General features: G+C 32.6%; 1 protein-coding gene across 3 annotated transcripts; it reads left to right on the top strand.

The window, feature by feature from the left end:
* Positions 1-27: 27 nt before the first annotated feature.
* On the top strand, positions 28-25,344 carry GIN1 (gypsy retrotransposon integrase 1). Of its 3 annotated transcripts, XM_006913259.3 has the most exons (8): positions 28-129; positions 7,997-8,142; positions 9,690-9,883; positions 11,464-11,769; positions 17,218-17,409; positions 17,506-17,682; positions 18,216-18,501; positions 24,869-25,344. In XM_006913259.3, exons 2-8 carry the CDS (start codon positions 8,004-8,006, stop codon positions 25,141-25,143), a joined length of 1,569 nt encoding a protein of 522 aa, XP_006913321.1. In that variant the 5' UTR covers positions 28-129; positions 7,997-8,003; the 3' UTR covers positions 25,144-25,344. The 3 variants fall into 3 exon arrangements, with proteins under 3 accessions (XP_006913321.1, XP_006913322.1, XP_024903626.1); XM_006913260.3 differs by lacking the exon at positions 17,218-17,409; XM_025047858.1 differs by lacking the exons at positions 28-129; positions 7,997-8,142 and having other exon boundaries at positions 9,747-9,879.
* The last annotated feature ends 303 nt before the right edge of the window (positions 25,345-25,647 follow it).

The raw sequence follows: 25,647 nt of genomic DNA, 5'->3' as shown, positions 1-25,647 counted from the left end.
CCTACGAGGCTCCACCACTCCCGTAAGCATCCTCCTCCCCTTAAAACGCGGGTTGTTCCGCTTCCGGCAGCACCAGATAAGTCGCGAGAGGAAGCTTAAATCCTGTCGCTTGCGTTTAGGACCACTTCGGTGAGTGGTCATTCTGGTGTGCTTTGTCATACTTAATGATTTTTAAAATGAGGCGTGACCTGACAATTTCAAAACCATTCGCGTCGACTTGCCTAGGAAGGGTTTAATTGAATCCGTGGATATTGCGCAGGCGCCCTTGGGGCGGGAGGGCCTTTCTTAGGCGTTGCGAAGTACCGCGCCTGCAGAGCAGAAACTGGGCGATTTCCGTTGTAGGGCCTGGGGACGTGCCTACTCGGTGTACCGAGTTTTACTTAATGGTCGTTTTCCAGTTTGTGCGAACTTTAGCTGGACCTTGCCCTTAAGATTGAACGAGCCGCCTAAACACTCTGGAAATTGGAAATGCTCCTTCCCAGTTAAAGTAGCGTTCGAGACACCGAACAAATTCAAAAGTTGAGTGGGGTACTTGCTTGACCTTAAAGAAGTCTCTCCTTTATCATAGCTGTTACAAGTTCTGAAATATTACCCTTTTGCCCCAAATTAAGATCTCTTGTGCTGGGAGAAACGCGAGCTTAAGGCAGAATCTTATCCCGTAGTCTTAAAGGAAAAGGACACATTTGTTTTCAGGATGGCTTTTCCTTAAATGGGCGTTTCTGAGCAAAAGTAGAGAATTTGCAAAATGGAAATTCATGTATCACGTGGCTTCATGTGTATGCATTTTGATATGACATTTCTGTTCAATGAATTTGTAATTTTAAGTGAAGCAGCTTATAGAGAAGAATCTGGTGTATTTAGATTTCCCAGTCTTTGAAATTACATAAAATTGTGCTTTTACATTTTTCAAAGATTAGAATAATTCACAAGTAATATTCTGATCCCAATGAACATGTTTATTGAAATATTACAGGTTTTAAGTTTTTAAATTGAAACATGCATATTACATCCTGTTAGAGGCTTAAATTGGTAGCTTTGATGGTTTTTGCCCTTGGTGAAACAGGTAGATTCTAATTTTATTTAAAGTGATACTTAACTGTCTTTAATACACACAGAAAATAAAATTATTAAAGGAATTAAGAAATAAATATTTACACAGGTATTTATTGATTTTATTTCATGTTGTGCAAGGGACATAAGTGTAAATGTTCAACCAAATATGACCCTGACATTTCCTCTTGTGAAACTAGAAGTTGTAATGAGCCACCTTCACTACCTTTTCTTATTCCTACATGTTTTAATACACAAGAAATTATTTTTTAACAAAAATTCTTGAAACTATGAGCATATCCAAATAAGGCCTAATATAATCTTCAATTTTTTTTTTATATAACTCAAACCACTTAATTCTCCCTTGTAAATGATACCTTCGTTTAATAATATTTGGGTATTGAAAGTGTTCTCCATACTACAGGTTAAAGCCATTTTCTCATTAACTACTTAAATGGATGGTTTCTAGGGACCAAATGGTGAATATACTTCAAAAAAAAAAAAAAACCAACTACTGGTTCTTTAACTTTTTCCTATATGTAAATAACAAATACTAGCAGCAAGCGTTTAACTATCTACTTAAAACACTACTTTTTGTTAACTGATTTTTCTGTCTTGTGCATGTTCTATTTGTCATCAGTTTTTACTGCTAGAACTTGAAGCTTGTAAACCACATTAGACTGTAATCTCATTATAAAGTATACAACTATTGATACAGTTTCTAGGTTTCGTTGTTGGTGAAACATTATAAACATTGCTAGAAAACGTTAATCACCATTAGCGAAAGGAATGAGATTTTAAAATCTTATTTGTTGTAAATAAAGATTTTGAGAAAAGAAAAGGATGTTTCTTTGAACAGCTTGATATGGATGATAATAATACTTAAGTATTTTAACAATAATTATATTGAGTTACCATTTGGAAAGGATTTTTAAATCCATTATATTATTGATCCACATAATTATGAAAAAGGAGGGATAAGTTTTATATCCTTTTTCCAAATATGGATACTGAGCCTCAGGTGGCTCACACACTAGAAATTGACTCCTAAAAGCCTTACCTTCTTAGATATACCCCACTTGCAGTGCTATATATAAGGAAATGAATGTCTTCCCAGAAGTGAAATAATAGTTACCTTTGGAATATGTGCCCTCTTTTAATTCATTGATACCTCTCCTATCAGGAAATGCATGTAATTATTCATTCACAAATAGTTGAATGTCCACTGTGTCCCAAACACTGTGAAACAATGTAAACATTAAGATTTAACAAGACTTCTTTAATTTCTTATTTATAATCTAAATTATTTAATATAAAATCATTTTATAACTTTTCTAAGAGGCCCGAACCTAGTATTATGAAAGCTGAGGTTGACAAATAATTACTAGTGTAGCAGGGGGAAAAAAAAACATGAAATTTGAAGCAGTAGAGACCAAGGTTCAAATGTCAGCGCATGCACATACTGTGTTGCTATGAGTCAACTGGGTAATCTCTCTAAACCTCCATATTTTTTAATCTATAACATAGATATAAAACTAGTATCTACTCCATTAGATGTTGTGAAGATCATCACAGCAAAGTACTGTATAAATGTTTGCAATTTAAAAATTGCTTTTGTAGTTTAATAAATTTCTTTTTAATTTTTAAAAAATCATCTATAGTTTTGGCTTTTCTAGATTTCATATAAATAGTAGGATATAGTATATAGTCTTTTATGTCTGGCTTCTTTCACTTAGCATAATGATTTTGAGATTCATTCATATTGTTAGGTATATTCATAGTTTGTCCCTTATCTGTACTGAGTAGTATACCACTGTGTGGATCTACCACAATTTGTTTATCCATTCATCAGTTGATAATCATTTGGATTGTTTTCAGGTTTTGTCTGTTATGAATAAAGCTTCTAGCAATAGTCACTTGCAGATTTTTGTGTGAATATATACTTTCATTTCTCTTGGGTTAAAACTGTTTTGCAGCATGTTTACATCACTTTGTATTCTCACCAGCAGTGCTCTGCATCCTTGGTAATACTTAGTATAGTTAGGTTTGTTTGTTGTTGTTTTGCCATTGTGATGGATATTTACTGGTATCTTATTGTGGTTTTTATTGTCTAATGGTGTTGAGTATCTTTCTCATGTGCTTATTTGCCACCCATATCTTCTTTAATGAGGTATCTGTTCAAATCCTGTTCCCATTTTTTAAATTGGATTTTTTTTATTATTGAGCTTTGAGAATTCTTTATGAATTCTGGACACAAGTTGTTTATTAATATATGGACTGCAGATATTTTCTCCCAACTCTAGTTTCTCTGTTTTCTTAACAGTATCTTTATAAGAACAAAATTTTTAATTTTTTCTTTTATGGGTAGTTCTTTTTGTTTGCTGTCTGGGAACCTAAGCTCACCAAGAAAATCTTTTGTTGTCTTCTAGAAGTTCTGTAGTTTCAGGTTTTACATTTAGGTCTATGACCCATCGTAAGTTAATTTTTACAATTAGCGCAAGATATGAGTTGAGATTCATCTTTTTTTTTCATATGGATGTTTACTTGTTCCAGCATCATTTCTTATAAATGTTATTTATTCTCTATTGAATTACCATGGCACTTTTTTCAAAATCAATTTATCATTTCTTTGTGGCTCTGTTTCTGGAGAATCTATTCTGTTCCACTGACCAGTGGCTATCATTTTGTCACTATCACACGGTCATGATTACTGCAGACATACCTTGGAGATATTGCAGGTTTGGTTCCAGACCAGCACAATAAAGTGAATATCACAATAAAACAAGTCACACAAATTTTTCGGTTTCTCAGTGCATATAAAAGTTATGTTTACGCTATACTGTTGTCTATTAAGTATGCGGTAGCATTATGTCTAAGAAATGTGCATACCTTAATTAAAAAATATTTTATTGCTAAAAAATGCTAACCTTCATCTGAACCTTCAGCAAAGTTATAATCTTTTTGCTGGTGGAGGGTCTCGCTGCATGTTGATGGCTGCTGACTGATGAGGGTGATAGCTGCTGAAGGTTGGAGTGGCTGTAGCAATTTCTTAAAATAACAGTGAAGCTTTCTGTATCAATTAATACTTCCTTTCATAAATGCTTCCTCTGTAGCATACAATACTGTTTGGTAGCATTTTACTCACAGTAGAATTTCTTTCAAAATTTGAGTCAGTCCTCTCAAACCCTGTTGCTGTTTTATCCACTGATTATATAATATTCTAAATTATTTGTTGTCATTTCAACAACCTTCACAGCATCTTCACCAGGGGTAGATTCTATCTCAATAAATCACACTTTTTGCTCATCCATAAGAAGCAACTTCTCATCTGTTAAAGTTTTATCATGAGATTGTAGCAATTTAGTCATATGTTCAAGCTCTACTTCTAATTCTATTTCTTTTGCTATTTCTACCACATTTGCAGTTATTTCCTCCACTGAACTTTTGAATCCCTCAAAGTGATCCCTGAGGGCTGGAATCAACTTCTTCAAACTCCTGTTAATGTTGAGAGTTTGACTTCTTCCCATGAATCACAAATGTTTTTAATGGTCTAGACTAGTGAATCCTTTCCAGAAGGTTTTCAATTTACTTTGTCCAGATCCATCAGAGGAATCACTATGGCAGCTATAGCCTTACAAAATATATTTCTTAAATAACAGTCATGAGGTGCAAAATGATTTTTGTGTCAACAGTGGACCACATATATGACAGTGGTCCCATCAAATTATGGAGCTGAAAAATTCCTATTGCCAAGTGATGTTGCAGCCATTCTAATGTCCTCATGCAACATGTTACTCATGTGTTTGTGGTGATACTGATGTAAACAAACATGCACTGTCAGTCATGTAAAAGTATAGCGCACATACAATTATGTACAGTATGTAATACTTGATAATAAATGACTATGTTACTGGTTTATGTATTTACTATACTATTTGTTATTTTAGAGTGTATTCTTTCTATATGTATATATAAAAGTATGCCATATTACACCAGCAGCAGCCTCATACAGACTGTGTGTACTGCGTTTCTTGATTGCATCATTTTCTCTTGTGCTTGATTTAATCTTGTGTTGTTTTTTATGCAGTAACACACTGTATAGGCTTGTAGTATAGAAGCAATAGGCTATGAATACAGTCTAGGAATACAGTAGGCTATATGCCATCTAGGTTTGTGTAAGTAAACTTTATAATGTTAGCGCAATGATGAACAATGTATTTCTCAGAACTATCCCCATCATTAAGTGGCACATAACCGTCATAAAACTTGAAGGTCAAAATTACTCCTTGATCCATGGCTACAGAATGGATGTTGTGTTAGTAGGTGTGAAAACAACATTAATCTCATTGTACATCTTCATCAGAGCTCTTGGGTGACCAGGTGCATTGTCAATGAACATTAATATTTTGAAAGGAATCTTTTTTTTGAGCAGTAGCTCTCAACAGTGGGCTAAAAATATTCAGTAAACCCATGTTATAAACAGATGTGCTGTCATTCAGGCTTTATTGTTCCACTTATGGAACACAGGCAGAGTAAATTTGGCAGAGTAGATTTTATTAAGTGCCCTAGGATTTTTGGAATGGTAAATGAGCATTGGCTTCAACTTAAAGTCACCAGCTGCATTATCTCCTAATAAGAGAGTCAGCCTGTCCTTTGAAGCTTTGAAGTCAGACATTAACTTCTTTTTTTTAGCTATGAAAGTCCTAGATGACATCTTTATCATCCTAACTATTTTAAAGTTTACAGTTTAGTGATATTAAATACATTTACATTGTGGTGCAGCCATCACCACCCTTCATCTCCAGAACTCTTTTTTTCTTGCATAACTAAAACTCTGTACCCTTTAAAATAATAACTTCCTCATTACTCACACCTCCTTCCCCCTGACAACCACCATTCTACTTTCCACCTCTATAAATTCAACTACACTAGGTACCTTGTATATGTGGAATCATATAGTATTTGTGTTTTTGCGACTGGCTTATTTCGCATAGCATAATGTTCTCAAGATTCATCCATGTTGTAGTTCGTGCGAGAATTTCTTTCCTTTGTAAGGCTGAATAAGTATTCCATTGTATGCATATATCTCATTTTGTTTATCTATTCATCCAGTGATGGAAACTTAGATTGTTTCTACCTTTTCACTATTGCAATAATGCTGCTGTGAACATGGATGTCAAAACAGTCTCTTAACTCTTATAGAATGTAAACTCCATAAGGCTCATGAGGATATGTCTTGTTCATTATTCTATCGCTGGGGTTGTATCTGACACATAGCAGATACCCAATAAGATTTTTTAGATCAACGAATAAACCTCATATTTGTCTCTAGCACCTGTCATGTAGTTAATTGCCTTCATAACAAAACTTAAGCATACTAAATCCACTTCCTCAATGCCCATTTATTCCTTACACGGTTGCAATTTGTTTGCCACCTGCCCTGCACTACTGTAACTATTGCCAAAACCACTAGACATGTTTTAGTTCTTATATCACTTAACCTCTCCTTTATTTGGTGCTTAAGAACTCTTTATTCCCTAGGCTTCTATGACCAGAACCTCTTCTGGCTTTTTTCCTATTCCTCTGGCTATTCTCAGAGGGATTTATAATATGTACTGTGGGTGTAGCAAGGAAGGTGTGCACAAATTCTACCTGAGAGGAAATAGATATGGTCAGGAAGGATTTATAGATGATTGAACTTTTTAATGTGAATGTTAAAGGATAAGGAAATGTCTACTGTTCTTCTTATACAGTGCACTTTCCATGAAATCCTCCTTCCACTGCCTTAATTTTATCTACCACTCACATGTTCATCTGTGAGCTTAATACATGTTTAATACTTGTCATCTTTCTCCCAAGCCAGAATTACAGAGATAATCCCAGACTTTTCTTTTTATTCACTCTGCACATTCAGTCAGCCACAGTTCTTATAAAATTTATCTATCCATTTCCACTGACACTGCTTTGACTCAGAATTTTATCTTAATTATGCAGTAGTCCCTTTACTGACCTATACTGACCTTTCTATCTTTCCACCTCAGTCTATCTTTTATACTGGTGTAGGATGGACTTTGTGGAATAGAAAACTATAAATGCAGTCTGTAAGGGTCAGGCTCCTAGGGTATGGCAGCAGGACAAGAAAGGGCCAAAAATGATTCTGGATGGGTGGGGGTGGTGGCAAACAGAATAACCAGCAAAGGATAGTTCCTTTTATCTGAAAAAATTAAAGAAAATGTTTTTTTTTTCTTTTTAATATAGTGGTTTCTCATATTACTTAGGGTTTAAAATAGGTAAGTTTTGCTTTGTCTTGGTCAGTACAGTCAAATTTTTCTTTATAATATAGAGAAGGTATGCAAAAGATCAAAAATCATTTCTGTTTGAAAAAAGCAGCTAACATGGAGTTCAGAAAAGTGATCTAGCCTAACTGAATAGGTTCTCTGTCATTTATTATTTGAATATTTCCAAAATATATCTTTCTCATAAATGATTTGAATGGGTTTTTGCATTTTGCAGTGACCATGCAAATATTATTTAGGAATAATTTTAAACTACATTTCTCTCCTTATAACCTATCATTTATTTAAGTGTCTCATAACAGAACCATCCTAAATGAGTAACATTTCAATTGATGGTAATGAGTGACTTTAAGTAAAACTTTTTGAAGTGTACTTCATTTTTTTCCCAGTATGTGGAAAATTTTCAGCATTTCTTGTCACATGGAAAGAGACAAGATAATTTGTCATTCTGTATCTCAAAAATAGCACTTGAATATTTTAGTTCATCTACGTCACACTGTTCTTTTCTATACTACAATTATCTTTGACATAGATAGTATTTTGGGAATGTCCAGTTCATAGGTAAACAGAAATACGACAGAAACCTGGACTGAAATAGCAACTGAATTAGCTTATTATTTAAATTATATCTTTAAATACATTTTACCTAGGTTCACAATGGTCCGTAATGGAAAAAATGGTGACCTTCATCTTAAACAGATTGCATATTATAAACGAACTGGTGAATATCATCCAACCACATTGCCGAGTGAGAGAAGTGGCATAAGAAGAGCGGCAAAAAAATTTGTCTTCAAAGGTAAAATTAAGGCTTCAAATCTTGAACATAGAGTTAATATAGATGATTCTCTGTATGTGTTTTTTGTGGAATCCTGAGAATTTCTGTAGTAATTTGTTGCTAAACAATTACCAGTTGAATTGATGGTGCCACTCAATCAAAAGCAAAGTAAAAATCACATTGAAGCTAATCGAAGGCCAGTAAACATGAAAAGGGCATAAAATCATAGAAAATGATACCATGAAAAAGTAGGTGGTTCCTACTCTAATGGTGCACTTCGAAGCACTCATGTTACTATCAATGAAGAACTTATTTGATGCTTAATATGAAAATATTGATAAAGTTAACTTGTTTGTTTACTATATTTATTTCTGTGAGTCCCTTCTCCCACTGCTGTTAAATAATCTTAGGATTACATTTATTTTTGGACCCCAGAATCTCCCTAAATGAATTAAATATTTGAAAGGCAGAATATTTATCTTGAAAGATTATGATAATTTTTACCCCTTTCTCCTCTTCCAAAGGGGAAGGGAAGAGAAGATTGGAATGAGACAAGCAGGAAGTACAGTCGCCAGATAACTAAATGAATGTTGTTGTTTTGAATAGGTACAGAATTGGGCTGTCTTCAAAGCAAGCCAAGAAAATTCTAAGATAATAAATACCTGCTAATAAATAACTCCCTATGTACACCTCTTCTAATAATAGGCACGTGTATTACCTCTTAGAGGGAGGATTCATTGATTAATTTATTTAATCATATATTCAGCAGATAATTTACCCAGTTCCTACTGTGTGCAAATCACATTTTAGGTATTGGGAATACATTGATGAATATGATAAAGTTCCTGCCCTCAAGTTGCTTGCCTTCTAATTTAAGACCATTCCACTTAGAATGGGTTTAATTCAGCACATTAATAGTTTAATGGCATATTTTGGAGTTTGAACACTTATCCACGCTGGAGAGGCAGTGGTTTTCTCCATGCTCTGGTTGCTCCACAGCTGTAGATTCTTCTCAGGTGTTTTCCAAAAGGAAACCAAGAACTGTCTTGAGGATTAAGGTTCTCCCACTCTCTGGCTTTTCCAACCCAACCTCTTACTCAAATTCGGAAAAATTTAAGAGACGTGATTGCTTACAAAATTGGAGTTGTAATGAAATACTATTTCAGAAAATTCTGTTCCTGAAGTTGCTTATTTGTACATAATTTATTTGATAATTATGCCATTTTTAGGAGGTGCCTATAAGTATTTTTCTAGTTTGAGTACTCCCATAGAAAAATAATTTTATACTCCCATAGTTATCATGTGCTTTAGTGGACAAGCTAGCTTCATTTTTATTGCTAGGTACAAAATGATGGCAGCTAGTGCTTCTCTTATATATCTAGTATGTGTAACAGCTGAGGACCTTTCACATTTATGGTAGCATCATTACAAATAAATATTTTGTCTTGGAAAAGGGTTTTTAATTTAAAAAGATGCCTCATAGTTTAAAAATAAAGGCTTTGATTATATTAAAACTAATATAGGTCACTAAAAATTGCAATTATATCTTTTGGTATCATTTATTCCAGAAAAAAAGCTGTTTTATGTTGGAAAAGACAGAAAACAAAATCGTTTGGTAATTGTTTCAGAAGAAGAAAAAAAGAAAGTCCTAAGAGAATGCCATGAAAATGACACTGGAGCCCATCATGGCATATCCAGAACCCTTACTCTAGTGGAATCCAATTACTATTGGACTTCTGTGACCAATGATGTCAAACAGTGGGTATGGCTTATGTTTTTAGAATATTTTGAATACTGTCTTTGTAATAGATATTCAGACTTCATGATTGCTCCAGATTTGCTCTGGGTAACACTTCCTCATTAAGTACTTTTTGTGTAGGTAGTTTTTGTACTAACACTTAAAGGGAGTTTTGTTTCCTTTCAAAATTCTTTAAAATCACTGAAGTATAATTTGAACTAGAACAAAGTATTATTTAAACATATTTAGATAGATTTTTTTTTTTTTTAAAGAACCAGATTTTCATCATTGAACTCTTTTGTATAGGCAGAATATAAGTGGGGCTGAAATTCCTTTGATTCAATTGTTAGCTCTTTTATGGCAGTCATCCCATCTTTTCTTGAGAGGTGAATAAGTTCATAATAAATCAAGTGCAGTGTGTACTCTCATCTTTTGCACCTATTTCATCTTGACATAGAGAATGTCAAATATGGCAGAAACCCAAAATCAACTAAATGCAAAATCAATTTGTGAAGATGATGAAATTGGTGTGAACTTTGTAACTTTATAATCCATTAGGACCTTCAGCTTCTTCTATTAGAAAATTGACATAGAAATTCTGGGATTTCTGTTGGTAAATCAACTGATCTCTACTCTTTGTATTATGTCCAGTTTGCAAATGGTAGAAATTCCTTGGTATGTATGTGAGATCCCTTTAATAATTGCAATAGCGCATCAAAAAAACTGTCATTTTAGGCATAAAGAATTAAACCAGCATTTAACAGAGTGCCATTTTTGAGTTACCAGCTTATGAGTCTATGCAGGTATTCAATATTTGTATTTGCATTTAGAACCTGCCACAAATTCCTTTGTAAACATTTGATGAAATCTTCATCAAATCATTATCATTTGAGAATGGACATGATTTTTGGAAAGAACCAGAGGTAATTTGTGCATAAGTTAGAAAATAAAAATTTTGATCAAAAGTAACTATAATTCAATAAGATTGTTTTTTAATTTTGTTCAGGAGTTAGTTTGAAAGTAGTTTCCAAAGTAGAATTCCAGAAATACATTGAGCAATGGCACCATCCATAAGTTGATCGATTGATCTCATTCAAATGAAAGCTCCATGACAGCATGGGCTTTTTGTCCATTCTCTTTTCTCAAGACCTAAAGGAATTTCTTGCATCTATAAATATTATTTGAATAAAATTATATCTTAATAAATACTTGTTGGAATAGATGAATAAACTTATAAGAGTGATAACTTTAAAAGAAACAATTTTTACTAATACAAATTACTATATATTTACATACTGATTTAAAAATTATAGCAAACTTGTTTTAAGATCTATTCATTTAATAAATACTTATTGAAGGAAAACCAGAATTATGTTCCATGTGAATAAGACTCTTTAATATGGTCATCAAATAGTAGTAGCAACTAATATTTGCTTATTATCCTGAATAGATTTTATTCTATTCTAGAGCAGTCCAAAAGTTTCTTCTTTAAAACAAAAAGTACCTATTGACCATTTTAAAGTTCAGATTTATAAGACTGTTTTTATTATGTTGAATATATTAACATTTGCATGTCTTTTGTGTATTGTATTCCTGTTTTGTAGGTATATGCTTGTCAGCATTGTCAAGTGGCAAAAAATACAGTTATGCTAGCACCTAAACAGCACCTTCTCAAGGTGGAAAATCCATGGAGTATAGTTACTGTTGATCTGATGGGCCCATTTCATACAAGCAACAGAAGTCATGTATATGCTGTAATCATGACAGATTTGTTCACAAAATGGGTTGTGATTCTGCCTCTATGTGATGTTTCAGCATCAGAAATTTCTAAAGCTATTATCAATATATTTTTCTTATATGGACCTCCTCAGAAAATAATAATGGACCAAAGAGATGAGTTCATTCATCAGGTAAGATAAATAAACTCCTTAGATCTAGAAGCTTACCGTTCAGTGCCTAGCACACTTGTAGATTATAGGGTGCTTAATAAATTTAGATAAATTGCTGCAGATATAGGGGTTTAATATTGTATAGTACAAAGGTAGTTGGACTGGAAATTAAGAGACCAGGATTTTAGTACTTATTGTGTCACTTACTAGTTGGTAATCTATCTTTGGGTTTCCTCAAACTGAAATGAGGTGGTTGGATCATATAATCTCTATTTACTTCTAGCTTAAAAATTCCAATTGATGTATAGAGGGAGAATTGACTAAATGATGAATGAGAATATTTTATATTGAATGAGAATATTTTATATTGAAAGGTATTGATTTTCATGAATGAGAATATTTTATATTGAAAGGTATTGATTTTTTCAAATCAAAATTAATTTATGTAATTCATGAGTTTATAATCAGCATTAAAAAAGAGGGAGCTTTTCTCTTTACCCTGGCCTTTTTTCCATATTAAAGTTAACCTTAAAGAAAAAGCAGACAAGAATATACATGAACATTGTAAAAAAGGAATATAACTACTGTACTTAAGGCATATTTAAAATTTTTTATAATTAACAGGATACTGGTATTGGAAAAAAAAAATAAGAAAAAGCAAGACTGTCTTGGTTCATAGCACCTTTGATCTCTCAGTCCAAAAGAAATACTAATATCACACTAATATTATATTTATTACGTAGTTAGGTCCTGTGTCAGGGGGTCCTTAAGATTATCTTCAGGTTTTATGATTTACTAGGAAGACTCAGCAAATGTTCATACTTATAGCTAAGATTTATTATAATGAAAGTTTACAAAACAAAACAGAGAAAAAGCTCATGGGGGAGAATTCTAGGAGAAATCAGGTACAAGCATCTAAGTTGTCTTCTCCCATTAGAATCACACAGTACATGTTTAATTCTCCCAGCAAGGAGTTGTAGCAAAACATGTAAAATGTTATCTACTACTGAAGCTTACTAGAGACTCAGTGCCTAGGATTGTTATTGCAGGCTGGTCACATAGGTACCGTCTGCCTGGCATGTACCAAAATTCTAGACTCTCAAAGGAAAGGTGTTCAGCATAAACCACCTTGTTTATATAAACAGGTTAGATACAGTGAGCCACCCTTATCATTTAGGAAATGGTGGAAACCCTTCCCAAATTCAAGTTCCTACACATGAGTCAGGGGCCAACCTTGTAATCAATCAGGACTTTTAAGGGATAGCAACCTTAAGACCTAAGGTTAATACATGTTAACTCTTTTCTGCATGAGTCCTAACCACTGAACCGTTAAAAAAAACTCATAAGTTGAAAGAAAAAATGTTTTTATTTTTTCTTAAATAACCACAATTGTTTACTGATGGCATGTGTGACCTTTTGCACACTGGTCAGCCTCTCAAATCTTGGAATCAGATTGGACAGTGCCATCCTCATTTCTCGTTTTACATTGATTTTTACACAGTAGTTGCTTTTTGTCAGCATCTACCGAAAAACCAGTTCTGTGAAGATGTGACATTATTAAAAAGATTGTAGCCTTATCAGATGTTGAGACTATAAACTATCCTAAGCTAGTAGTTTTCCAGATGTCCAACAGATGTTAAGGCAGCACCTTGGCATAGAGTTTGGTAACCATGGTTAAAATGATAGAGCTGGCATCACAAATGAGTGGAGTAGAGAAGTATTATTGAATAAATTTAATTAACAGCATAGATGACAATTTTCTAGTTGTTTCTAATTATTTCTGTAATGTTTTAGAATTATATACCACATACCAAAATTACCTTGTTTTTAGGTAGATTAAAGAATTTTTATTTTTTTAATTGAAACAAAAAAATACAACTGATTTTTTTAAATCATCTCTAGAGATGGAAGTAACTTTCTAAGCTTAGGAACAGTGGTATAAATTTTAATGGAAAACATCACCAAATTTGGCTACATAAAAATTAGAAACATATGTGTGGTAAAATAAGCCAAACATAAAAGCTAAGAAGTAGGCCAGCAAAAATAAAACAAATCCATGCAGGAAATAATGTCTTTATTATAAATAATATCTTTTATAATAATGTCTTTATTATAAAAGATTCAAACAAAAAAATTTAGTCAATGGCAGAAAACATAGTTCACAAGAGGCAATAAGAATAATAAACATGGAAAAGTGTTCAAACTCAATAGTAATAAGTAATGCAAATTAAGACCCCTTTTTGCTTATCTAATCAACAAACAGTAATACTACCAAACAGACTAAAGATAGAATGATATAGCCTTACATTACTGGTAGCATTGCAACTTGAAACTAGTTCTTTTGTAAAATAATTTGCCAAAGATCCATTAAGAGCCATAGATATATTTTTGTCATTTGGTTAGCAACCTATGTGTAAGAATTTATTATAAGGCAATTACCTAAAGTATAAGCATGGCTCTTTTTGTTTGTTTGTTTATTCTAAATACCACGATGCTATTTATTTTAGCAAAAGATGGGAAACAACCTAAATAGCCAAAAAAAATGCAGCGTTTCAGAAAAATATGTGCAGTCATGATGAAATATTGTGTAGCCATTGCAAATGACGTTTATAAAGAAAGGAAATGAGATGAACAATGTTTACAACATATTAAATTAAAAACCTGGATAAAGAGTTTTATTATGTATATGTTACATATTATATATTTACTGAAGCACCTAGTAGAGAGTTGCTGCTTGGAGAGACACTCTGACCTGCCGCTGACTTTGAATGAACAAACAGTACAACTGTTGAGTTAAGCCACCAAGATACTAATGTGTTTTGTAACTGTAGCATAATCTTGCCTGCCTTGATTGGCACAGCAGTAGTCTGCAAAATAGGGTGTGTAAAACAACCATTTTGTGGGATGACAGTATTAGAACTTCTGTTCAGATTTTTCTTTTATCTAATAAAGAAATGAAGCCTTGCTAATAATAGGTATAGATTGATAATAGCATCCTGCATCAATAAGGCAGACGATGTTGTGTTACACTTGGTAATGTGAAGATATCCTGAGAAGAAGTGAAAATCCACAACGTGTAGGAGTCTGCAGTGGTTCCCTGACTAATTCTTTTGCTTTTAGCAATAATTGAATGTACGCCTATCATCTAGTTGTCACCAAACTACACCTTATAGAATAGCCAGGTGGCTTAATTTTTTTGCAGTAAAACAAAATAATATTAATAATGCAGTCACTTAGCAACCACAAAAAAAAAAGATAGAGCTAACACTTCTAATTAACTTGTGGTACTAGCTCTTTCATAGACACATTAATGGAATGAAAACAAATATGAACTAATTCCATCTGATAGGAAATTGGCCACCAGAATTTGAAATTATCAAGAACACTATTTGAAATAATGATTTGCCATTTTTATTAATGAATGGTCTCACCTTAAGTGAATATAGTGCTTCAAGATATTAGATAATGGCAGTGTAAAGCTAATATGAACTGCCAGCAGTTTTTTCCAGTCATATTTAAAATCACGTGATAATCAATCCAGGTCTTTGAAAAATTTACCAAAGTTAATGGTAAATGTTTATAAGCCTTTTTTGTGAGGTTTAATAATAACAAAAAAAACTAAAAATTACATATGATTAGGAAAAATATGTTCTTTTTGCTGTGACTTAAATGGCTTAAATATTTCACAGCAAGCAAAATAAATTTATTTTGTCACCAAATACTGACAGAAAACACTGTTAAAGTGTTGAAATGAGATTGGAACATTATACACAAAGTGGGAGGTTTATTATACAGTTGGATGAAAATACAGATGTTATGTTTCTAATATAACTTGGCTTAGATATTTGCTAAATTGTTTCAATAAAAATGTACAAAGAACTTTTTGTAAACCTCTGAAGGAAAGAGAATAAACATTTTCAAATGGAAAATTACTTAATTTTAAAAATATGTCTTATGGGAAACCAAAATTGTAACCACTAATGGAATGTCTGATTTGCTGAGAAGAAAAAAGGCTATTGGGGTAAGGATATCAAGATAGTATTTCACAAATGGATTCACTGGATCATTCTCAGGCAGCCTCTTGAAAGAAAGAAGTTGAAGCCTTTTGCAGAGGTCAGTCATTTAAAACCATTGATTATGACCTCAGATTGAGTCTTTCCCAAATACACCTATTCTCTGGATTTTTTAAAATATTGCTTTTGAATTAAAAGGGGACAGCTTAAATTAGTACATACAAGGAATTGTATTCAGCTGCAAGTAACAGAGAACGCCTCTCTTTCCCCCAATGTATAAACTCCACTAGGAGTTTATTTTACACTAAGGTAAAAGGAGGCCATGCTGTCCAAGGTTGGAAGTATAACTCTGAATATTATTGGGAACTGATGCTTCCAGCTTTCTGCTCTAACATCTTTAACACGTGAATCTCAGTTTTAATGCTTACAACATGGATGTCAGAGCCCAGGCCACAAAGTCTGCGTTTCAGGTAGAAAGAGGAGGGAGGGCAATGGACACCAACCGAGTCTGCCCAACAACTATTAAAAACCTAACAACTTTTGCTTATATCTTTTTGGCCAGACCTGTATCACATGACTGTCCTGTCTGCAGAGGAGCTTGGGAAGTGCAATTTTGTTTTCGTTGGACTTTTTTCCTTTATTTATTAGCTTTACCTTTTTAGTTACTCTGATACTACTTTTCTTCCAATTAAGCACCAAGAAATGTAATACTTTTGTTTTAAAAAACAGATTTATCAGCCAAAAGTTTACCCAATTAAAAATAATAAAAATAGTGTGAGGTGTAAGGTAGGAAAAGTAAATTATTTTACATTTTCTAAATTCTTTTTGACTTCTTTTAGGCCCTGCACATAATAAATATAACAACAACAATAGTAACATTAAGAGTTATAAAGTTACTAGTTGCCAAGAACTATTTTACGTCTTTACAAAGATTTACTCATATAATCCTCAGAGGACTCCTGGGGTAAGATTTTCCTTATTTTACAGATAAGGAAACTGAGTACACAGAGAGATTTGGTGACTTGGCCAAAGTCACATAGCTGCGAACTGGATTATGTGACCTAGTGTTTTTTTAAAGAAACTCTTTACTGAATTAAAATGTTATTTGAACTCAGAGTTGATGTTAAATTCTGGTCGTCCACTTCCTAGTTGTATGTGTGTCTCTGGCCAGGCACTTGACTTCCCAAAGCTTCAGCTTCTTATCTTTAAAATGGGATTAATAATACCTTATAAAATTGTCATAAGCTATGACAATAATGTTAAGCATGAAGTGCATTCACCAGCACATAATAAGGACTCAATAAATGGTAATTACTGTTTTAAACAAAATATATGTTTCTATATAGAATGGCTATATGGTTAATGGAAAAGGCAAGATTCAAATTTTGAAAACTTTTAATCAAAGGAAAAATAAAATATAAGTTTTAAAGTCAACTTTGTTTTATATATTTTTCAGATCAATGTTGAACTGTGTGGATTATTTGGCACAAAGCAAATTGTAATTTCTCACGCCTCTCAAACTGTTAACCAAACTGAAAGTATACCTAGCACAATTAAAACGTTTCTTTCCAAACACTGTGCTGAACACCCAAACAACTGGGATGATCACCTACCAGCTGTTTCATTTGCTTTCAATATAACTCACTTGGTATATATCTTTTTGTAATTCTGTACTTTTGAATTATGACTTTCTTGCCTAGATAAATGTTTTATTACAAATTGTTGTTTATTTTCCTTAAAATAGGAGCCTACTAAAAATACACCATACTTTCAAATGTTTAATCGAAATCCTTATGTGCCTGAGACTTCAGATGTTCTCTATGAAGTGGATGGTGATAATACAAATATGTTTGCCAAGATTCTAGATGCAATTAAAGAAGCTGATAAACTAATGGAGAATAAGACATCTTCAGTGGGCCAGGTGATTCTATTTAATAGAAAACTCTAATTGAAAAATCTATCAAGTGATTAAATATATATATATATATACACACACATATATATAGCATATATACACACATGGACACACACACACACAATCACATGTATACATATATATACATATACCTTTAAACCAATTCTTTTTCTACCAAATTCTGCTTGTCTTGATAAATGTTTATTATGTTTATTAGCTATGAAATTCTGAGAGACAGTTATGAGAAAACCATGCATTTTGGAATCAAGTAGAGTAGAATTCAAATCCTTGGCCTTGTAATTTCCAGTTGTTTGACTTGGGTAAATTACTATTTAAGTTCCCGTTTAAGTAAAGTTGAGGTAATGCTGGCTTTGAAATATTGTTTTAAGAATTAAAAGGGGATTCATGCCTACCTTTTAAGTAGCTTCTCAAAAAATAACCATTTTGTTAATATCGTTACTGTCTGCATTTATCTTCAAGAAACTATAGCTCTTTTATTCCTTTGTTCCCTTTCTCTCTTTTTTATTTTGTACTTGTAGATGGAGAATAACAGTTCTGATGAACTAAATAAAAGCAAAATCATTGTTAAAAAGAAACCAAAGCAATTAAATCCATTTCATCTAAAAGTGGGTCATGAAGTTTTAAGACAAAGGAAAAATTGGTGGAAGGATGGTCGTTTCCAGTCTGAATGGGTTGGTCCTTGTGTCATAGACTATATTACAGAAAATGGATGTGCTGTTCTGAGAGACAACACTGGGAATAGACTTAAGAGACCTATCAAAATGTCTCACCTTAAGCCCTATGTAAGAGAATCCAGTGAACAAGGTAAATATCTGTCACTTCACTACATTTTTACTTTATTTGAATGAGGAGAGAAGTTAAAAATACATACACACACCCCTTTGGTTAGGCTTTCTCTTCTATAAACTTTGGTATGGTTTTAGATCCCAGGTCATCTGTTTTATTAGAACGTCTCTTCTGTTAGGCTTGTAAGAGATTTTATTTTGATTTCTAGTGTACTTTTCACATACTTTCTCAACAGTTCATGTGGGAGATACTGAACCTGTTTCAGAAGGAAGAGTTAATCTGTTTCCTGTTTTTACTTTTACAATATTTAATGAGTAACTTTGTGCCTCATTTTAGCATGAAAAAAAACCAAGATAATGTCAGAAACAAACATACTGTCCAGAATTCTATTGCAAGATAAATATATTAGGGAACTTCAAAAATGTGGTTAATTTTTAACATCGCATCATAGTCAGGTCTTGGTGGGTGCAGGGAGGGGTGCAGAGTAAGGTATACTCAGAATGTTTAAGGTGCTATAAAAAAAGAGGTGATAGCACCCTGAACAAGATTTTACTTGCCTCCAAATATGGTCCTGAACAGTCAAGATAAACCTGATTTCTCTAACCCTTTCTTCCATAGACTAGAGCTAAATGACATTTTTTTGCCGTGGCTTTCAGACTAAATCTCACTTTTATTGAGAATGTTTTATTTTGTCCTAGTGTGCTTGCTCCCTAGAGTTTCCCTGGAGTGGATAACTGAGAGGGAGTTAATTGGTACCTTAGCCAGTTAATTTTGCTTTTCTTATAAATAAAGCACAATATTATTTGAATATGAATAACAATTAATGAAAGATAGACTTTAGTATATTTTTAAATAATATAAACAACTGAATTACTTAACAGGCTTAAAGAATAATTATAAGAGCAACAGCAACAGATAACCTACACTTTTTAAGATGTGAAGTCCTTGGGGTCTACTAAGTAGTAGCTCAGCTCTACCTCTGATCTGGGTCACTACTCTCATGTTAACCCCATTTCCCGAGATAACTGTGGATCACAGTCCTACCCTTACTCCCAAAGTTAGCCATTAAATATCTCACTTTTTAAAAGATTATTATTTTTGCATTGCTCCAGTATATTGATAGTCTTTGGAAACAAATGACATCATTCTATTTATAACATTCTGTATTTAATAGTTCGATCACTGAAAATGTCACATCCTAGGAGACATAGCATTCCTATGCTAGTTGCACTTTTTCTTTTTTACATGGTAAAAGTAAAAGCTCTTAGTACCCTTTTGTCTACTTGTGACAGACCCAGTTGTTCTAGAAGTAAACTTATCTTGTACTGTTCTAATTTTGAAAGCTCACAGTACCTTCATTCTCTTTTTTAAAAGATAAATACTATATTTCTTGTGCCTCTTACTTCTGAGCTACCCTTTATGATTTCTCCCCTCTTCAATTTAAGTAGAAAAAGATGATTATACTGGTACATGTTATCTTTTTTCTTCAGCATGATTTTCTCTTTAAACTTTGATATTCAGGACTTGCTCCCTTCTAATGTGTTAACCTTAATTAGTGCTAAATTTATGTTTAAAATGTTGCTATATCAGGATCTATTTCAACATTTTGAATTTGCACTTGCCAGAGACAGGAGGTCAAACGTTTTGCTACCCCTGAATATTTCAGAATCCAATTGAGTAGAATAGTTTCTAAACAGAGGAAGTATAATTTTTGCCTCATGCTTGAATTCTCTGTAGATATTTCTCCAGTAATATAAAGGAAATGGCAATTTTAGTACTAGTATACACATAAGAAACCTGAGATTGTTGAGTAAACTTTTTTCTTGCTAAGCATGAAAGTGCTGACCTGGCCATCCTGGAATCTGGTTCTTGATTACTATTTGGTCCTTTTTGAGTGTTTCTCTTATTTGCAGAAATTCAAGATAAATGTGATTTCTATAATCTTTCTTCAACATCACATATTTTCCTGAAAACCTTTATGTTAAAAGCTGAGTTTAAAGAGCCCTGGAACTAAATTTAAAGCAAACAAAATGTCTTTGAATAAGCACCCCATTCTTTTATTTGACATACTTTTAGATGAGCTGTAGCTAAAAGAACTATGAATTTCTCTGTCTGTACTTGTCATTGCAACTTTTACTAGCCTTGAGGTTCATAGCTGTATTATTTAAAGACTCACTGTCCAAAGCAGATATACTTCTGTCTCCAACTTCTTATCCATTCTTATCTAGAACATAATGTAGAGAGAGCACATTCCGTACTAGTCCTACAATATTTCTCATTGCTATTTTAAGCAGGCCTATTTGCCATTTTGTCTAGTTCACTGCCAGTTACCTTTTCAAGACTAATTATTTTAACAGGAAATTTTATGATATACCATAGTGTCTCTTTGTAATCATAATGTTCTCCTTTGCAAGGAAATATATTATTTATCCATTTTATCTGGCATAGATTTTAAGTAGATTTATTCGTTTTATTTTTGGCAGGAGTTATTGTGATAGCTTTGTGTCTGCCTCCCTCAGAAGTTTTAGTGTGGTTGCCCTTCAGTTTGTGAAATGATTTTTATTATATCGTAAGTTGCCTATTGCTGCCATAACTAATTGCCACAGATTTAGTGGCTTAAAACAATACAAGTTTATTATGTTACAGTTTAGTAGCTTAGAAGTCCTACCTAGATCTCACTTGGCTAAAATCGAGGCATTGGCAGGACTGTGTTCCCTTCCGTAGGCTCTAGATGAGTTTGTTTCCTTGTCTTTTCCATCTTCTGGTGACCACCCACATTCCTTGACTTGTGGCCCCCCTCTTCCTCTGTCTTCAAAGCCAGCAGTGACAGGTAGTCCTCACATCACATCACTACAATCTTCTATTCTTCTACATTTAAGGACCCTAGTCCTTGGGCCCACCCAGATAATCCAGGATAATCTCCCTATTTTAAGATCAGCTAGTTAGTAACTTTAATTCCATCACTATCCTAAATCTCCTTTGCCATGTAAAGTAACATATTCACAGGTCCCACAGATTAGTACATGGACATCTTTAGGGACCCATTATTCTGCCCACCACAATATGGTCTACATTCATGAAACAAAACAAAGCTTTAGTCCCTATATTATCAAGCCCATGATCTTGACTTTATTATTTATGCAAAGAGCCTGACTTTGTCCTCTTAGTTATATAATCTCTAAACTCAGAGTCATTTAGTTTTCTGTTGTTAGTAGTGGCTATTTATTATAATAACAATTATGTAGTATCAAATTATAGTTATTTTATCATGAGAAGATGCATTAACATGGCAACACATTCTAATGGTTTTAGGATTTTCAAGCCATATATAGGATTAGTCACCTCTCTTCTGAATAAGAAAATTAAATATTCTGAAACCTTGTACTTTTCTTTCTATTTAAAGAAATAAATTAATCCAAATCACTCAGACTTTTCTGAGGCTTTGATTTTAACTTATTTTTCTCCCTAGGGAAATTTAAAAATTTATTTCTTAATCTCATTTTTTTTACTCCTTGAAACTGTAAGGAAATGCTGATAACACCTTTCTGAAATGTCTTGAACATAGTTCCAGTTCTAAGAAACTAAAGACTATTCAGTCTGGTCAAAACTGAATATTGCTTTTATTAAACTGATGTCATAATCAGAACTAAATCAGTAGATTGAGAAAAGAAAAAACACTTAAAGTCTACTATGTGATGTGACTGAGTAGAAAAGTTCTTTAAAATGATGTTTGTTTACCTCTCTATATGTAATGAGGGCAAAAATTTACATTGTTCTTTTCTATATCCCCAACTCAGGGTTTTTCTAGATCAGCGCTACCCAATAGATCTGTAATGCAAAAATTACATAATTTTAAATTTTCTAGTTGCCACATTACAGTACTACAAATAGGCGAAAATAATTTTAATACTATATTTTATATAATCCAGTGTATCTAAAGTATTTCAACATGTACATAAGGCCTCAAGAGTCTCTTATCTAGTAATTTTTGGTAATCTTTTTTGAGGTTAAAGAGCATTTCTATTGGCTCCAGTAGATTTAGGCCATAGAAGGAATTGAAACATATTTGACCTTTCTAAATGAATGAGAATTTTGTTTTTTCTTTTTTTCCTACGCAAACAAGGCTTGAAATCTCCAGAGTAGTTTTCCATTGCATATAAAGTGATTTGTGTAAAATTTGCTGAGTATAAGCCTTGTTCTCTATAGTTGTATTACAATAAGGTACTTTAAAGTTTATCGCTTATTTAAAATAAAAAGCGTGTGTGTTTGTGTGTGTGTGTAAACACACACACATATCTCATTTATATATAGAACCTTTTTTCTTACAAACATGAGTTTGGTAAAGTCTATTTGTTTTTAAGTCTTTATAACTAGGTAGTACTTAAGCTCAAAGTCTGAATGAATACATTTCTAGCAAATCAAAGTGGTAACTTCTTTAAGCTTTACATCTATGCATATTTTTCATGTTGATACATGTTTACTGGACATATTTTTCTAAATAGACCTTCATCTGTATGAAAAAAGTTTTTGAAACAAAACTTCCTTTGTCAGAGATATCTGTAAGGATCTTTGGAATATCTTAAATGCTGTGGCTTCTGCTGTCACTGATACTTTGCATTATTGTATGGGCCTTGAACCTATGGAATTCTCCATGGCTTCTTAGAAAAATTTCGTCAGCAGCACTTTTACCATACCTAACCTTCATTAGTTCTCTTACAAACAACTAAACTACCTAGCCTTTTCCAGTATTAACAGGGTAATAGTGAACTTTGATGTTGAACCTCTAGTTAACACATTCTAAAAATGTTTCAGTTTCTTCTATTGTTTCTTCTTTTTTGCTATTAGACATAGCACTTCTCATGGGTTCCTTGATTGATTTTTTTATCTTCAGAATTGTTCCTCTTATCCAGAAATTCATCCCATGCTAATATATGATAGTCATTTTTACCACCTTCAATTATCCATACTTCTTTTCCATCATAAATATATATATCTTCTTAACATTTTCATTCCAATTACTACTTTTATATAAAGAAGTGGTCGGGTTAAACTTGGAAAAACTGAAAACTAAAATACCAAGTACACTTTGCCTAATGAAGAACTAAATGGGAAAAACTAAATGTCCATAGAAACCCAAGACTATTTATGCCATCTGTTGGTAGAAAACATAGATTTGTCTGATCTGTTGAAGTTTGTAAATTGAAAGTTCTTGATGTATAATCTTCTGGAGTTGGAATAGGGCCCGTGAGCTTTCCCACATTAATATGAGAATGGGTAGAAAAGGGATTGTGTTCCAGGCTATATGGCAACTTTATCTGCTCTGAAAATCTTTCCTTGATCTCTAATCCAAATGGGCAATTAATCTTCCGTTAGCTCTTTCTTGAACTTAAAATTTGAGTTCTTTAGGCTACTTAAAATTTGAGTTCTTTAAGCTACTAAAATTTTCAAGAGATTCTGTTAATGTTTTGGGAGAAAATCCAGAAAGAGAAGGCAGGGGTCCAGGAAGTTAATCAGCTATGGTGAAAAAGTTTCTTATAATTAATTAAAATATCAGGTAGGAAGGAATCCTTTTATATACATTAACCTTTATTTATAAAAATTCTACTGCTTTGGCATCAGTCGAACTTTCATTTTAAGCATTTTTTTCCCTGATAGAGCTGTCAAGTTTGCTCGAAATAGAATAAAATACTAATAAGGAAAATTCCTTGTCAATATTTAAACAATACCTTAAAAGTTCATGAGCATTTGTTATTAAATTATAGTTAAGCTAAGCTTTTTAAACTGCGTTGTAGCCTACTCACACATTCCTATCACATAAGCTTGATTCTGGAAATTTTATCTTCATTTTCATTTATAACTTCATAATGTAACAATTTGATATTGTCATAATATGGATTCTATAAAGGTCGGCAAAGTATCTATTGTTGTAAAAAGTTTTAAAAAAATTTAACAGTTTTATTTTTAAAAATGTCTTTCAAGACCCCATTAATTCACCTAGAAATGTTTTGCAGAAGCATATTAAGGATATCATCAACATCAAAAATAGTTTTATAACTTTTGTTTAATCTATACCATAATCCCCAGCCCCTTCCACCCGCTAGGCCATACCTACCAAAGACAAGTTAAGGAAATAGGAAAACTTGGCCCTTTTTAAATCCTTGGTCTTTCCTGAATTCTGTATATATGAACTGTCAAGTTTATATATCATTTTGTTCATTCTTTACATGTATATTTATTTAGTAGATAGGAGAGCCCACCAGAAATTAATCTTGATAGTTAATTTTTATTACTTGGGATTTTGTTTCTCATTAAACATTGTTTAATTAAAAAAAATGATATTTAATTATAATTCTAAAAAGAATACTTGTGATTTTTTTTCTTTCAGACAGTTTTTATCTCTTACAAGGTTCAGTAGTGGCAGATCATGACTACATTGGATTGCCAGATATTCCAATTGGAGCATACCAAGCAAATATTCTGGTAGAAGATGCAACTATTGGTATAGTCGATAATGAATTACTGACATCAAGCAAGGATCGTGAACTGTTAGAATATAGAAATGCCAAAATTTCTCCATTGTTAGAAGATAATAGTACTCTTGAAAAGCAGACTTTCAGCTTGTTGGACTCTTCAAACCAAGTCCTTGAGTACTTAAGTTAGTAAATACTGAAATTCATTTAAAGTGTTTGTTAGAATGTATAACTCCTTGAACATTGATATCTTTTTCATCAAAAAAATGTTGTATAGGTGTCTTGACACACTTTTAATGACTAAATCCTGAAGGTTTATTTTATAACTATTTATCTAAAATTGTACCATGTTTGAATTTCAGTACACATATATAAAGGCAAAGGAAGCATATGATATATAGAATTCACTTTTTTCTTCTAAAAAGAAAACAGGCAAAGAATGCTTGTTTCTTAGCAAATAAGCTAAATTCCAGCTGAAAACTCTCAAATATTTGGTATGGTACCATATTTTCAGTTTTAGTTGTTTTTTTTTTTTGAATAATTCCCTTTTTAAAAATAAGTTTGAACTACCTAGAATGAGATTAATAAATATTTATTCAACCATAACAATGAGTTAAGTGAAACTTCTTTCTGTGTCACTGGAACTTCTAAAAACAGTATTTTAGGAAAATATTTAGTTATTTAATGGGCTCTT

Source organism: Pteropus alecto, unplaced genomic scaffold (genome assembly GCF_000325575.1).
Source record: "Pteropus alecto unplaced genomic scaffold, ASM32557v1 scaffold20, whole genome shotgun sequence".
Taxonomy (NCBI): domain Eukaryota; kingdom Metazoa; phylum Chordata; class Mammalia; order Chiroptera; family Pteropodidae; genus Pteropus; species Pteropus alecto.
This window is presented reverse-complemented; position numbering and strand designations above follow the sequence as displayed.